Raw genomic sequence first — 17,760 nt, 5'->3', positions numbered from 1 at the left:
GTTGAGGTGACAAAGTGGCTGTGACAGGATCTATGTGGCTAACCTTGTTAGCGAGTAGTCCCTGCCTCCCCAAAGCATGTCATGTCAATATCAATGTAAAGCTGCCAAGAAAGATAGCAAGAGACACACGGAGTAAAAGGCCTAGTGGGTGTGTGTTTAGGGGATTGAGAGTGTGTGTATTTAGTGACTTCTTAGCGAGTGTGTGTTTGTGTGTGGCCCAATAAAAAGCTTGCTCCTGACATTTTTACTGCAGGTAAGTGGAGGGTGAATTTATGGTGCTTGTTTAGAGGCCTAAGGAGGCTTGGCTAGCCACGAGCTGGACACACACAGGCACACTTATTCACACACACCTTTTTTAAGTTGACTTTTCCATCTCTAATTGGATTCATATTCATGCAGTTTTATACACTGCTGAAACCACACTCGCTGTTTAACCCTATAAAAACAGGCTCGTCTGCTGATGATCGTTTTTACATCATCATGTTAAAATCACCATAAAAGCTGTAATATCTAAAGCCTTGATTCTTTTAGACTGTTCTTTGTCATCTTGTCACTTAACTTGGGATGTAAATGGGGAAAATACGGTCGAGATGAGGCCGCAATCAGGCTGCGAAGGAAAGTCATTTGCATAAGCCCATGTAAATGGATGAAACAAGCAAAATGAAAACAAAAACTTTTATAGAGTCACAGAGAAAATGTCTAACACTTGTATAACATTTAATTTGGACAGATTTTAGAAAGCAAATTTAAAAAATAAAAAAACAAAAAAAATTATTTTCTTTAACTTTAGTCCACAATGGTGGCTTTTACATAACCTTTAAATTGTATAGTTTGTAGATACAGGAAACATTTGAGAATACTTCCAAAAAATGACGTCACAATAACCAACATCACAAATGTAGACGCTGGTTGAACAGTTGCAGTGCCCTCAGGCTTTAGCTCCTCATGATCCAAACTTTGCGAAGGATTCAAGCTCACCCTCCGCAGAACAGATTGGCCTGAATCATCCTGTAAACAAAAAGGGGACACTTTGCATAAAATGTTCTCTGACTTGACGCAGGTTCATTGGATTGTGTGGTTACAAAGACAGGAGAGGCGCAGGGCCTGGCATGTGCAACACAGCAGACAAAAGGCTTTGTGGAGGCGGACAACAAGGAGATGAGAGGAAAGAGGAGAGGAGGCCATTCCCAGGTGGCTGCTCGGCTTCCAATACAATTCTCCCAAAACTTGACAACGAAATGAAATGAGCTCTCTGCCCCCCCCCCCCCATCCATCCAATACGATTAATTCCCTGTAAGATGCTTGCTTCTAGGCCCAAGAGAGATGGACAATAATGGGGGATTTATTTGCTTACAATAAAAAGGCTAGTGGAGTACTGTTGGCTGTTTCATAAAGCTTTTCTCTCCACCTCGGTTCATACTTGTCTCTCTCTCCCTGTAGTCTGCCCACGCTCTCCTGACACTCAACCATTCTGCTTCTCCTCTGTGGTTGTCATGCAGGTTGAAGCATGTGAGACATCGATTCTACGAATGATTTAAAGTTGTGTGAGATGCTAACTAGCAATGCATCCGTACCTCACTCAGTCTATCCCCTCTGGCCTGCTCTGTGGTGTGATAATGCCAGCTTAGGGACACATTAGGCGAGCAGGGCGTTACGATCAAACGGGATTGTGGAGGATTTCCAGGAACATGAGGATGTGGCTTGTTGGGAATCCTCTTCATTTACCCCCCTGAGAGGAAACTGGGCACATTTCAATATTCATCATTACACAGCACACCACGGATTGCAGCCCTATGCCTCCTTTCAGACTGGTAGTGAGCATAGGAGAAAAGAAACAGAGAAGAACTGTGGTATGTTTTATCAAAAGCACTTTCATGCAGGGTTCCACAATGCTTATACATATATTTATATATATATATATATATATATATATATATATATATATATATATATATATATGATTTTTACAGACAGAACTGTAGATTTTTTCACTTGTGCATTAGCTTCATCTTTTAACTCTGGATGTCACTGATAGGTGTGTGTGTGTCTATATAGTAATTTAAGACTCATCTGTAGTTTTCAATTCAGCTTAAAAATGCAAAATCTAAATCTGTAGGTGTGTAACTTTTTTGTAGTCCGTGGATTATCGTCCACCGGTGTTTCAGAATGCTCTCATATGATGCAGGAAACAGATAGATAGAAGTATTGCATATGAGATGGTTTTTTTAGCAACACTAAGGTATTTATTTGTACTGTGTTGCTTACAGTAAACATTCAACGGCACCAGGTTTTTTACTGAACCAGTTTCAAGAAAAAAACAGGTTAGTCTGTAGGGTTAGGACAGAGAGGAAAACCCAGGAAACAAATTGACCTTTGGGATAAATACAGTGGTCTGAATCTTAATCTGAAGGAAGTGTGTGACTGATAAAGGCTAGTGACTCTTTAACAGTCTGTAACAAACAGATGACAAGGTTTACACACATCCTGTGTCTCTCCCACACACATATAGTCACAGGCGGCAACATACACAAAACCCTTGTCATTGAATATCGTGCAGAAAGCAAACATTCTCCTCTAAACATATCATCTGTCACCTTTATAGCTTAATCCATGTCCTTTATTCCAAATGGAGAAACACACGTTAACACACTCACACACACACACACACACACACACACACACTCTGCACCCTGTCAAACAAACAAATGAGGCTGGAGTCCCTGTGAAAGTCATCACCATGACCATCCCAGCTTCATCATCACGTTAGCCTGCTCCATTACACAGCAACATGATCTGGCCTGAAATCAATTAACTGGCCATGCTAGCACCGTGAAGTGTACACTCCCCAATCTTTGTTTTGGTTTGATGGAAAACAATGTCTAATGGCAGTATGGAGTTTTAGCAATGTGGGCGCCACGTCTATGACCAGATGAAAGAACGCATTCTGTGAGGTTTATTGGAGGAAATTATGGAGCTAACTTTGGCTTTTTGTTTATCTGAGTTGCAGTTTTAAAGTGTAATTAAGCATTTGACAGTTTTAATATGTATTGTATTAATTATGTTGTCAATGAGTCCAGAATAATATAACACTTCACAAAGACAAGAAACCAAAACAAATAGTTGCCGCTGTTTTGGATAAAGGGAAGAATCTTGTGGATTTTTTCGAGTAATAAAATAAAACAGAAACCTCAATGACAAGAAGCCATGGCAACAAGATTTGCCTTAACGAGTGTATCCCTTGTTTCAATGTATTCACAAATATAAAGCCATGTATAGTAGTTGTGAGTTGTCAGAGAAAAATAATGGTAGGTTATATGGGGCTATATTCAGCTTTTGTAAACCTAATCAGGGATGCAAATGACACAGCGGAGGTATTTATTTAAACTCAACTAAACTGCAGCTGTTTTACAACATAAACCACCTGTTGGAAACTTCCGAGCTTCTTTTCTCGAACTGAAATGAAGAGCATCAAGCCGGGGCGGTTATGTGGCAATAATTGTGCTTAGAAAAAACTGAAGCTGCCCCATACTTTGACGTGAAATAAATTCAACTATACATACACGCTTCCCAAAAACCCTGCGCACTCAAAGATCATACATATACCACACTTGTACAAATATAGTTTGTACATGCAGGCTGTCAGAGAACGCCTGCTCATTTGTCAGCAAACACACCCTCTCTGGGCTCTGCTTAGTGTTAAATATATGGTCTCCTTCTAATCAGTGTCCCCTTCAGCTCATTATTAATGACCTCTGGAAACCAACAACTAGACCATGGAGAGGTCTTTCCCCTTCACTTTTCTCCTCCACACCCTCTTTTCCTGTAACATTCATTAGTGCCCATGCCATCAAAAGACTTCTGGAGCTGTGGACAAACCAAGCCCGCAGGATTGGTTTCCTCCTGGTTTGGCACTAATATATTTTTACCTAAGAATGGACCAGTGCTAGTTTTATTATATAAACTGTATCACTGTATGTGCTATTGTCAAGACTGACATTTAGATATTGTAAGACCCCTAATCAATTTCAGCTGTTGCCTATCAGTGTATTGAATTACTGCAGATCTCTGCCAATATATAAACTTCCGAAATGAATCCATGAGTCTTCTTCTCCATGCACAACACTTCATTGGGACTGTAGAAGCATCCCATCCTCTCACATCCCTTAAATGTTCACAGCCTTCACTTCATCTCTATTTTCCTATTTTGCGAGTTGGATGTAGAACACTGACCTTTGCGTGTCGTTCTCATTTTGAGCCACATGTTAGACTTGATTCCTCAAAGATTTGTCTCTCAGTTGATTTTGCTCTGTGTTAGAGCTTTGGAAAACAATCCATCCTTTGTCCAGTTTAAGGTTATGCAACTATATGAAAGAAAAAATACTGTCATAATTTTCCCAGGCATCTCCTGAGAAGTCTTGACTTTGACACGTGTGTATCAGTTTAATAGGTATCGAATAGCAAAAAATGACATAGTTCTGTGCCCCTTTTCCTATTTATTTATTCATTTATTTTATGTTCACCTGAAAACATGCAGAACCATCTCGGAGCAGTCAGTGAGCACTGTTACTTGACAGTCCCCTTTTAGATTCAGTTTGTTTTTCCAGAACAAAATAAATACATGACATATTTTTTGCAGAGATACATTCGGGTGCCACTGAAAATGGCTCTATGAACTATTCGCTCCTGACCCACCAGATGAGAACTACTGATTTAGGGTATTTTAGAAACCTAGCACCTTCACTAGTGCATTTATCTCTCATATAACTCCAATCTAAACCACACTGCAACAATATTAGTGCAAAACTGGCAGAGCATGCCAGTGTGATGGATTGTTAAAACAATTTTTTTATTTTTTTAAAGACTTACTCAAACTGTTCTTCAGGCTTATCTGAGCCGTCATCATTAAGTTATAATTTTAACATACACTGTGTTTACAGTTGTTCTTGTGCCTTAACCTTTAATCAAACTGATACAGCAAAGACCATAGATGTAAAGTTGAAAACAGATTAGACATTCATAGGAGAGCACATCAAAAAGTTTGTGATCAAACTTTCAGTATGTACAGTATGAAAGTGTGAGGCTGTGGCTTAGTTGATAAGTCGTCGTCCTTCAACCTGAAGTTCAGGGTTTGATCCCCAGCTACATGTCCATTGTGTCCTTGGGCAAGACACTTCACTCAGAATTGCTTCCACTGCTTCGTCTGTGATGTGTGAATGTGTATGAATGGAATTAGATACTTCTTTGGTTTTTTTTTTAGATTTATTTTTGGCGTTTTTATGCCTTTATTGTAGAGGGAGGACAGTGGATAGAGTCGGAAAGGGGGAGAGAGAGTGGGGAGAGACATGCGGGAAATGGGCCACGGGCCGGACGCGAGGACTGAGCCTCAATACGTGGGATCGCGCGCACTGCCGCTGCGCCACCGGCGACCCCGGAATTAGATACTTCTGATTGACATTTGACATAGGAACCACTGCCATCAGTGTATGAATCTGTCGGTGGGACATGTGGTATAAAAGCACTTTGAGTCGCCAGAAGACTAGAGAGTTCTATACAGCACAATACACGCTCAAGTCCATTAACCAACACTGCCATCCGTGTGTGAGGTGTGACATGCGGTGTAACAGTGCCAAGTCCATTTACCATTTACATCATAACAACTATTTTTATTGAGGAGACTCCTTTCCCTAAGTTTGAAATTTAAAATAAAAATAAATGGGATCTTGCAAACTCTATGAATTGTTGAATTCACTCTCATGTACTTTTTCTGTCCTGTGCACACAATCTAAGAAAGGTTTGGATTCCTTTCAAAATTGGTTTACTAAAAGCTAAAAAACCACATTGATAGTTTTTCTTGACCTCTTTAGACACCATATACACTGCAGGTTTATAGAACAAACTGAAACATCTCTGGCTGTTGATTTTTTTCCATCATACCCCGATGTAAAGCCAGCCCTACATGCCCTACCTGAGCAGAATAATACATTTTTATCAACTCCACTCCCTGGACTGGAAAGAATTAGCTAATGTCCACTTCTTCTGTCTTTATAGCACATCAGTTTTTGTTATGAGTGTCAAAAAAAGGCAAATTAAATGATGTATTGCTCCTTAATTACACATTTGTGGCACTGTTATCTCAAGATCTGTTGTAAAGAAAATGTAGTAAGTCTGTTTGAGATTGAGACATTCAGTGTGCGTTTCCGAGCTTAAAAACCTGCGGTTGTATATAGATTTGTATGTAAGGTTGTTTATTTACACAGAGCCCTCCCAAGGTTTGTCTCCTCTCAGGTGCCCACATCACTGTGTATTTGCACACCACTTGATCCAACAAACCAGCATAATCAGCCCCAGAGAAGACACACATTTAAACACACAAAATGTCCAAGAGTGTTTACCTGATCTGTGTGCAAACATGAGCATGTATGAGCTGTGCCATCAGCCCCTGTGTCCGTGGCACGCTAGCATATGGCACAAGTTTTGCTCTATAACAAAAGGCTGTGATGAAGGACACACATATGGGACATGTACAGGATTCAGGCTGGCTGTGTGACTCAAGTCAAAACTTTCTTGTGTTGATAATATTATTCATTATTTTAAGAAACTAGGATCACAACAAGGAGACCTGCAGATTTTCCAAAATGGCTTTAACTGGCTGAAAATAATTTCTTAAGCTAAACATCAAAAGGTAAACTAAAGGATACTCATATAAACAGAGGTTTAAATAGACAAAATCTTCAATCTACTCACTTGTGTGATGTGTTTGTCTTATAGATTATTATTTTGACACAACAGGCACTATTGATGACTAAACCTAACCAAAAAGCCATTGTTTAGTCTTGGTTTGTATAAGTTCATAGTTTGGTCCAGGAATTAATCATGGTTTGGGCTTAACTAATATTGTGCGTCAGTGTTATATTTGGGCTCCTCCAGTGACCCATCAGCCTCCATGGGAAAGATAATCAACATCCCTGTGACTTACATTGAGGTTGGAGAAACACGCACTGTTAAATCCTGCAAAACCACACCCCTCTGAGCGAATTTCCATCTTTTTAGGGAGTCAAAAACACAAATCTTTTGAATTATACCAGTGGCTTCTTGTTGCAAATAACAAGCCTCGAAGCACACGATTTTACCCGCATCACTAAGACTTTATCTAGGTTTTTATTGGAATTCTGTAAGACGTCCCCAGGCCCAAGGAAAACCTTATTCAACTCACACTGCATGGATTCTTACAACTTGGAAAATTAGAACCTTTCAAATGTTTTATGAAAGTTGTATCCAAATGGTCTTGAGCAGAAGGTCTCATCCGGACCGTCCTACTGTGACTCAACATAAAAATGTACCTAAATTGGACATGGTACATGACCCAAAGCTGTTTGTAGGGTAACAGGGGGGTCCATTTAAGAGTCTAAGATCTGAACATAAATATTAGTGTTGACTAAGGCCAGATATGGTGCTGAGACAGACACACTCTGGCCATAGCTTGCTGCTCAAGCAATAGGACTAATAATGAGCAAAGCACTGCTGCTGACTAATTTGACATGCGTGGAACGAGCTTAGTGGGCAGTAAGTGTGTTTGTGTGTGTTTGAGTGTCTACTGACTCATCTGCAATTAACTGCATACAGGTTAATGCGTCTTCATATCTGAACACCATATGTCGCTGTGTGAGTGTGTGCATGCACGTGTGTGTGTGAGTGGTAGTGAGTAAAGTGCCTTGAGGCAGTGTCTGGTATTGATGGGGATTACTAACACTTAGCCGACACCACTGAGACTGCAAAGGGAGTAAATGATTTAGAAGCACTGGCCTTAATGTAATGAAAGAAAGGCCTGGCCTGTCAAGAATACGCTCACACACACTCACGCACACAGACACACTCACGCACACACTCTTACCTATGGGTGCTAATCCACTGAGCTTACATCTCCATTAACACTAACCCTGCACCACAAACCTACTCGGCCAGCTAGCTAGCACTCTCAGTGTTTCCCCAAGGATATCAGAGACTCTCTCTCTTTCTCCCTGTCTCTCTGACACACACACACACACACACACACGCACGCACACACACACACACGCACGCGCGCAGCCTGGAGGGATGTCAGTACAGGTTCACGGCACAGTCATGGAAGTGTGTGTGCAAGTGAAAGTCTATTAAAAGTGTGGTGTTGTGAAGTTATCTTTATAACATGTGAATGGTGTCAATGTACTTGAGCACGGGTGAATGGATGTTCCCTGCATTAGCACCATGCTCGAGTGTATGTGTGGTGTAGGATTAGACTGACACACCGCTGACCTTTCCTTGCCATCTACCACTGATATAATGAAGGCTGTCCCAGTCCTCAGCAGCATTAAAACACGCTCATGGGAAGTTACTTTCCTTGCAAATTTGATGTGTTCACATCCCAACCATCATCTACGAATAATTTACAGAAGCAAATGCACTTTGTCAAATATTAATTAATGGCGGTTATATATTTACTTTAATCAACTTACAAAAAATATAGAATCTTCAATCCCTGAAAAGATGCTGAATTATATACTAATATCCTGTGTTAATCATTGAAACAACTTTTATTTTCCATGTTCCCCATTAACAGGCTGGTTTATAAATTTGATTCATACAGTAATAACATGTATTGTCTTAAACATCAAGAAGCTATAAAAGAGCTTTTGTTGGTGTTGGAGAATTTAGTGATGGTTTAAACTGTTGTCAAATGGGGAAAATCGGAATAATTAAGGCACAAGTTGAACTATTTCCCTGTCAGAAGTTAATGCCAAATATCTTGAGAACATGATGTCATATAGTGTTTTTATGTTTTGATGTGAGCGTGCTGTAGAGAAATGGTGAATTGTTTGCATAAGGTAAATTCAGCAAGGCAATGACCAAAGCTGAAACAACCACAGTGACACAGACAAAGGACATCAACACAGACTAACAAACAAACACATGCTTCACCTCACACGTACTTCAACCTGCTCCTTAAAAAATCATTCTTTACAGTCATCACTTTTCTTTGGACTTTTGTCTTATAGTAAATATAAGAAGGTTCCATCTAATGTGGCTCTGACGTTACTTTAAAAACATTTATTCACTTGTGCAGTCAGAACAAAGCAGGTTAGATTTTAGAGGTGTGTTTGATGAACTCTTAACTCTGCGTACTTCCCACCTGAACTACCATCTGATTTACAACCTGTTTGCTGTTACTGACTGTTCCCGTTTTCCCAGTAACAGCACTCAGGTGCAATTTCTCTCACACACACACACACTCACTCATATACACGCATCATTACATATTAAACAACACTCCTAATAAAGTAATTAGTTCGATCAGTCCCCCGCACTAAAGCCTAATTGAATTAGCATCAGCCAGGCATTAGTGTGTTAACTGCAAAGGTAACCCAGAAACAGAGGCATGAAGCCTGAAAGCATTGGTTTAGTTTGTGTGTGTGTGTGTGTGGGTGTGGGTGTGGGTGTGGGTGTGGAGGGGTTCATCTTTGAAACCAGTGAAAGGTGTGTGTTGTATTGTTGAAAAAAACCTAATAGATAATTCTTAACTCAACATGCCAAACAAGGATATAGCATTTGCTTGACACATTTGTATATTCACCTGTTTAGTGCAACCTCAGCCACAGGTAAACATTTGGGTGGAGATATGTTCAGGATTGTGTTCATTCAGTCGAGCTAAAAGAAGAGTCAGTCATCTGAGAATCAAACGGCGGCGTACTGTTTTCTCTGATATGTGGTTATGCCGGTCCCACAATGTGAAAATTTAACACTACAGAAGATAAATACTTCCAAACAAGTTTAAATCATCATTAAAGGAAAGGGGACTTAAATATTTACCAAACCCCACATAGGTCATTTCAGGAATACAAAAGGCACTATTCAGCTTTGAACTTGTGCTGTAGTTTTCCCTAAAAACCTCAGGACACACTTTGATTTGTAAAATCAGTGGAATTTCCCCTTTATTACCCAAACTTGTAAGTTTAATGAATGCCAACCATTCATTAAAATGTTCTTACATGTGCATGAATTGGTGAGATTTCATCATTGCACTCTTCTGCACGCAAAGGAAAAAAAAATGACGTCAAACTTCAAACATATTCCTTTTATCAGAGTCAGTTTTAATAGGGTACTGGCAACAGTGAAATATAAATAGGAAGTGTCATTAGAAGAGCTTGACATGAAGTGATTGTATCAATACTTTGGTAAAGCGCTTTGGTGATTTGTCATTGCATACATTTTGGTGTTTGACAATGTCTCCTCCGAATTTAATTTTACTTTTGCAGTCTGAAGATACCATTGCAAATGTCTCTTGACAACAAAGACAGAGACAAAATAAAAGGGCCCTACCACCACTTAAAAATGGCACAAACAAAATGACATGAAGTAAACGTACATAAACAGTTTTAAGCAATGTGTGTCCTTTTAAAGCTTCTCTTTTTGCCTTTTTCAAGGTTCTGTTTAGCGTCTCTTACCTATGAACAAGTTTTCCAAGGTACCCTTTTTGGTCTTTCTGTGGTTCCCTGAAGCAAATTTGTCAAAGTTCAGTCTTGGGTATCCTTTAAAGCTGTTTTGAGGTACCCTGAGTATGGGCTATTTTGTGTCTATTTTTAGGCACTGTTTAGTGGTTGTTACAGTGCCATTAAGAATATGTTCACAAGATACACTTTAACCTCAGATTTAAGCATAGACTGATTAAAGATGGACCTTGTCTCAGTGGTGTCACCAAGAGCTGTAATGAAGCCCAATAATGACAGTCCCCTTTTAAAAATGATGACTCAAACTAACCTCTTACTGATCTAGTAGCAGGATCAAGGCTGAGTTGAGGCTGGTCAGATGAATATATTGGTTACTGAAACACAGCCAACTAGCTAGCACATCCCAAATGACAGACTCCAGCTGTGAAGTGCATGTAAATAAGCAACCAGGAAGCTCCAAAATGCTTACAATGTCAACCTGTATAAGTTGTCTTGATTAAAAAATGCCAATGAAATTCTAAAAAGAGGAAAAAAGCTAATTAGGGCAAGGTGATACAGGAAGTAGGGCCAGTGAGGACTAACAGCTGAGTGATAAAGAGTGGCTTTTAATCCTGTCGGGTTTAAATGATGGAGGAAAAAAAATCAATCCAGGACTTTTTTTTCCAATCCTCCATCTCCTCCTTTTCCAACTACAAACATTAAATCCTCATATTTGCAGGGAGAATGAGAAATGTAAAACATTTGTATTCTAAGGAGGCCCCTCCCTACTAACAAATTGAAGAGGAAGTTTTGAAAGTTTTCATGACAGCCTGTATTTGTTAAATGCAAGCCGGTCATATTGGGCATATGCTAAAACACATCAAAATACAAACACATATACTGTTATAAGTCCAAAAAACTGGCTTAACATTCCCCTCAATACTCTTGACATTTAAATAATTAGCTGGTACATTCCCCTTGACCACAACTAGTTTATGCAACCATCTTTAAAGTGTGGCGGAGTTGGTGTCTTCCAGTGTTTGAGGAAATGTTATTTTGACACCATTGAATGTGTGAACGGAGAGCTGAGGAGTCCTCTGAAGATCCAAACAGAGCCATGTGTCTGTCAGGAGAGTCTGATGATAAACCCAGAAAACAGTTTTCCACATCTTAGAAACTCTGAAAGTACAAACAAGTCTAATTGAAAGTTTCAGTCTTAGCGATCAGTATCGGCTTTCAGATACTCCTATAGGTCAAAGCTGCTCTGATTAGCCCGCAGCTCTTCCTAACCTTGTGCCAAGCTCTGATTATCGAGAAAAAAAACACCGCTTTCAAAACCTTTGATCTTACTGGCTCACCGGCTATCAGAGAGCAGACTACTGTGTATGTGTGTTTTTCTCTGTGTGTATGTATACGTGTATGTGTGTGTGTGTACCATGAGGCCTGGCCAGTCTCAGCCCCGCTGCAGGCCAGTGACAGGTGCTAATGCTGGGGCGAGAGGCTGCACGGGCCTCCATGCTCCCTCCTGTGATAACACTGACCGACGTCCAGAAGCAACACACACACACACACGCACACATGAGGTGGCTGAGCTTCCTGATAACTTTGCTGCACTTCAGAAGCAGCCTGTGTGTGTGTGTTGAATTGATTTTTCAAAGGATTCCCCTTTAGTGCCAGCAGGCCCTCCATCAAAGCCAGCTACGAGAGCCTGAGTGACGTGTGTGTGTGTGTGTGTGTGTGTGTGTGTGTGTGTGTGTGTGTGTGTGTGTGTGCTTTGCCTGCGAGGTGATATGATGTTATTTGTTCCTGCACTGTCTAATGCTGCATTACTGAAATGTGTGTGCACACTGTGTGAAGGGGCTGAGGGCTATTTTCCTTTTGTCACTCTTCCTTCAGCCAATCCAAGTATCGATCTTTGTCCTACAACATCTGACTTTCTACTACTCTAAAATTACATCAGTGAGTCTGACCTTTTCTAAGGAAGGTTTTAATTTACCATCTAAATCTGAGTGGAGAAACTTCCTATTCAGACACTAATACAATGCAGATTTAAAATAATATATCATGAACAGATATCACTTGTGAATTTAAATCTATTGCTTTATTAACTTCATGTATTGTTACAAATTGTAACCCTGTCTCTTCAGTAAAAAAAAAAAAAAAAAAAGATTTCTTATCTTTGAAGTTTCGGTAGTCTGAATATGAGTACTTAAACATATTTCGTCTCCCTCAACCTATGTCCTTTTTTGCTTCCTGTACTTTGTACACACGCACGCACACATACACACACACACACACACACTCGCACAAACACAGATTGTGCACTTGGACGCTGATGTTTCCAGGAAAAGAGGATCTCTTCTGTCCTTGTCTTCACTTTATCCTTTGATGTAGTCCTGTCTGCGTTCTCACTCGGGGTTTTGCTGATACCCACAAGACCAGAAACATTCCTGTGTCTGTCCACATGTCTGTGAGAGAGAGAGAGAGAGAGAGAGAGAGAGAGAGAGAGAGAGAGAGAGACAAAAAGTGTTTACAAGATGTAACAATTCAGTTTGAGTTCAGTCAAGTGAATCAAAAATACTGTCTGATAACTGATGTAAAGTCAAACGAGTCACTTCTTTTAAAGTTTCCACGGACCTGTTGTTTGCCTCGTGTACATTTGGTTGTGTTATATAGTATTAGTGCACATCATGAATGTTACAGAAAGTTCAATGTCTCTTGTGTTAGTGTTCCCTCATTGACAAATACCAATACAATGTATTCTTGTAGTATGGAGTTCTTTGCAATGATAGAATTGGGCTAACTTTATTCTTTCTTCGTAATTCATTTTTACAAACTTTGAGAAAAAAATGGCTCTGAGGTGTTTTTGTCTTTTGGGGGTTTTTTTTCTTTGTGACTATATGAAGTGACAAACATGTCACGATCATGTCAGAGTTGATCTTTCAGCACAAAACTAAAGTGGGCAGCTGTATTGGACAAAATAGCTGATCGTATTGGTGCAAGAGGTCCCAGTTTGTAGATGTGCTTTTTCAATGATACAGCACACTTTTACCATTTTTTTGTAAATTCTTCCGCGGACCCCCAAGCTATGGTTCGCTGACCCCACTTTGAGAATCACTGTTAGAGATGATATCTTGGTAAGGACACTTGTGTAGGATAATCCAGCAAGATAAACAAGGATGAAATAAAGATGCAGCAGTCACTCCCTGTCACATATATCCTGGATGTTAACAAGCAGAGAGATGTAGAACTAAAATGATGATGATGATGATGATGACAAACAGAAATCATGGGTTTGTGTTGTTGATTTTGTCATGGGAGCATTTTCCCAGTGTCACTGCTAAATCTCCTCTTTCTCCAGCCGTTATCACCTCACAGTGCTGGCAGACACAGTGACCACGTCAAATGAACACACTAATAGAATAAACCAGTTGTTTTAGTGTCTGCATGCCTGCCTGCCTCACTGGCCTGTCACACAAAAATACACTCAAACACACACACACACACACACAGAAACAGGTTGCAGACTTTCTGGCTCCAGAGCACAAGATCTCTGTGATTGCAGAAATTACGACAGACAGAAAGGAGAGAGATTAAGGCGCAGTGCAGGTCTGTGTCAAATTGGTCTGACAGGCATGAAGGTTGTGTTGTGCTTACATGTTGTTTGTTGTGTGAGTTTGTCTCTGTGACTTTGAACCAGCTGATCTGCTGAACTCCAGTGGAACTTGTGTGTAGTAAATTAATTTACACTGCGGTGTTATAGAAATGTTGGTTTATGTATTTACGACTGAAAGAAAACAGTGAGATAGACCGGTTGTTCAAAACGACGTGCATGGAGTGAACAATGCCATGTTCCCATGAGGACGATACCTAGTAGAGTTGGTTGTCTCAGCTGCAAAGTTGAGGGTTCGATCCCCAACTCCTGCAGCCATGTGTCCGATGTGTCCTTGGGCAAGAAACTTAAACCTGAATTGCTCCCTCTGCTTCATCAGTGGCGTTTGAATGTGTATGAATGAGATTAGTTAGTTCTGATGGTCACTCCACACAGCAGCCTCTACCATCAGTGTGTGCATGTTAGGTGTGACCTGAGGTGTAAAAGCACTTTGAGTCGTCAGAGGGCTGGAGAAGAACGATACAAGCTCCAGTCCATTTATCATTTACCATTTTTAAATATATTCCTTGCACTTGTTTGCACATAACCATGACTCAAACCTTGCACGTTTTCTTATCAGGTGAAACAGAGTCTGATCTGAGAGTTTAATTTATCTTTTGTTGGTACGGTTGCTGTATAAGAGAAGAAATCTGTGACAATACATTAAACTGCAACATCTATTATGAGATGCTATTTTTAAGTTATTTTTGGGGGGTTTTACCTAGTTTGGATAGGACAGCAAGAAAAAGACAAGAAATGTTGGGAAGAGAGAAGGTGACATGCAGCAGAGGGCCAAAGCCAGATTTGAACCACAGCCGCTGCGACGAAGACTACGGCCTCTGTCTATGAGGCATGCAACATAACCACTAGACAATTGGTCCTGCTTGATGCTTCTTAAAGGATTTGGTTGAATGATTTGTTTGATATGGTCACAGAGGACATTTGTTTTTACCCGATTCATATCATTGTGTAAAATTAAAGATGTGTGCACCTTTAAGGGTAGAAACAGAAATGTTAGTTTGCCCCTGTCTGTCTGGCTGTTGATCCTTCAATCCATCTTAAATTGCACAAGTGGTCTGACAGTAAATATTGATTCATATTTCTTAACCTTGTGTTTGATTTTTGATCCAGGTGTGTTTGACGGGCGAGGCGTCACTCTGCTGGAGGTTTGTGGTAGCTGGCCGGAGAGCTTTGGCGTGCCGCGACACAACATCGGCTCAGCAGACGCGACTGATGAAGGGCTCCGGGAGAGACTGGCTGATGCCATGTCCGAGTCCCCCTCGAGGGATATAGTAGGATCAGCTACAGGTCAGTAAACAACACACAACCATAACAAAAGAGAAAGAGAAAACTGATTCCCCGAACAGAAATACATTAGGGTCTATGTTTTCTGTCCTATGTGATAATAAATGTTATTATGACGGTGTACAGTGTATTACCCATCACACACTGCTGCCACGTGAAGGTCCAATGATGGATGGGCTCACCACTGGAAGGATGTTCTGGTTGTCGCAAAGTGTGCAGCCTTGTGTTTGTAGTTCGGCATATCTGCACGTCTTTCTTTTCTTTGAGGCTTCCTGTCTGTGTCTGTGTCTGTGTCTGTGTGTGTGTGTGTGTGTGTGTGTGTGTGTGTGTGTGTGTGTGTGTGTGTGTGTGTGTGTGTGTGTGTGTGTGTGTGTGTGTGTGTGTGTGTGTGTGTGTGTGTGTGTGTGTGTGTGTGTGTGTGTGTGTGTGCAGACATGCCGTTGGCCCTGACAGTCCAAATGGTTAACTCGTTTAGGAAGCAGCAGTGCTCTCTCTTTCTGCCCCCTCCCTTCTTAAGTGAACAAGAGTTCCTTTGATTTAAATGTGTGTGTGTGTGTGTGTGTGTGTGTGTGTGCGTGGGTTCACGGGTGTAGCTCCTCAGACACAGGGATAGGGAGGGTGTTGGGGTAGGGGGTAGGGGAGTGGGGGGGGGGGGGGGGGGTCACAAGGGCCTAATGGATTTAGCATCGACTATCACCCCCCCAAAAATATACAAAAAACATCCTCGTCCATATCCAGCGATGTCCCCCTCGCTCCTTTTCTCTCTCCCCCCCTCCCTCCCTCTCTCTCTTTTGTGAGGATTTAACCTCGTTTGTAGCTGTGCTCTCTCTCTCTCTCTCTTTCTGTCTGTCTCCTCATCACTCTTTTTTACTGCCCACCCCCCCTCTCCACTCCAAACTCCTCTTCCTCTGTGTTCCTTCATTAGATTACTTGTTGGAGACTCCCGGACACTCGTAGTCAGTCGCCTCTTGTCCTCTTGTACTTGCCCCCCCTCCTCCCCCTCTGCCCCATCATATAACATCCCCCCCTTCCCTTTCCACCCCTTTAATGCAACACAAAATTCATTACTGATTGCATTACATCAAAATACACCCCTGACACACACTCTCCTGCGCCCTGATCCGTGCTGAAGACACCATCCTCAGGGAATGTGATGGACTTGTTGGTTTGTCCGCTCGTTCAAACAGACAGAGAGGCTTCAGTGTTCTTAGGATAATCTAATAGCACAGCACTTCTGCACTGTAACATATGGGAAATGTTCCTGTGTTTGCTGTAAGAGGGTGACATGAGAGCGACATAGATGGTCAGGAGTTGGTTTTATGGAGGACAAGAAAAAATGTGAATGTGTCGGTCGTGTGGATGACGGACAGCTCATGTGATATCTGTTTATCAGAATCAGGTTATTGCCAAGTGAGTTTGAACATAAAAAAAATGTGTCTTTTTTTATTATTTTTTTGCCATTTCGTGTTTGAGATTTATATCAGTGTTACTCAAATGGTGGGTTGGGGACCCAGGAGTGGGTCGCTAATGTGTGCCTGGAGAAAATATTGTGTCAACAAGTCTATGAAGCCCTTTTTAATGTTTATTTTGTTTCTTTGTTGACACAAAAGAAAACCAGAAAAGTTATAAGACATTTAGCTCTCCTGAAGCCACCAGACTCGATTCGCAAAAAAAATAAAAATTTACATCAATGGACATGGTGGTTGGTGGTCTACCACTACTTGTATTAGTTTGTTTTTTGTGAACAAATATTGTTTTTTTTAGAATTTAGCTCCTCAGAGATCCTAGAAATACACTAAAATATTTTAATCCCCGCGCTATGGCTGAGGTTAACACCTGAGCTTTGCATCGTATCGATTCTGTGACGTCTGCATCCATACATGCATTTGCGAGGAGCATATGATGATATGTTGCCGTGTTAATGTTTGCAGTGCAGCCCTTCAAAGGAGCATACAAAAAAAAAAAAAAAAACAACTACAGTGGTATGCAGCAGTAGACCAGTGACTTGAACATTTTGTGTTGAAAAAGTAACAATTTGGAGTCTGGTGACTTTCTATCTGTGGTGTTGGAGGATACTTGCTGGTAAATAAAACTTAATCAAAGGTTAAAGTTATTGATTCATCATTTATTTGTCGCCATGTGAGGGGTCTCTTGCAAAAACCTTGAAAAATCTCAAAACACAGGCGCACAATGTTCTAAAACACATCACTTGAGTATCCTGTAGATTCACCTCAGAGAGGGATGCCTGGAGTACCCAGTGATATGGAGCAGAAGGCGTTTCGTATATTTTTAGACTCATTGTAGTTTTCCAACACTCATGACATAATGATAAAACCATCCACT

General features: G+C 40.8%; 1 protein-coding gene across 2 annotated transcripts in view; it reads left to right on the top strand.

The window, feature by feature from the left end:
* The window catches only part of bcas3 (BCAS3 microtubule associated cell migration factor), a 289,933-nt gene that overhangs the window by 244,467 nt on the left and 27,706 nt on the right, over positions 1 to 17,760 (top strand). For both annotated transcript variants that reach the window (XM_079354708.1, XM_079354709.1), the window contains exon 23: positions 15,244 to 15,420. In XM_079354708.1, the coding sequence (XP_079210834.1) occupies positions 15,244 to 15,420 (177 nt within the window). The remainder of the gene's footprint in view (positions 1 to 15,243; positions 15,421 to 17,760) is intronic.

Source organism: Symphodus melops (genome assembly GCF_947650265.1).
Source record: "Symphodus melops genome assembly, chromosome: 10".
NCBI classification, from domain to species: domain Eukaryota; kingdom Metazoa; phylum Chordata; class Actinopteri; order Labriformes; family Labridae; genus Symphodus; species Symphodus melops.
Note: the sequence above shows the minus strand (reverse complement) of the source record. Positions and strands in the feature narration are given on the sequence as shown.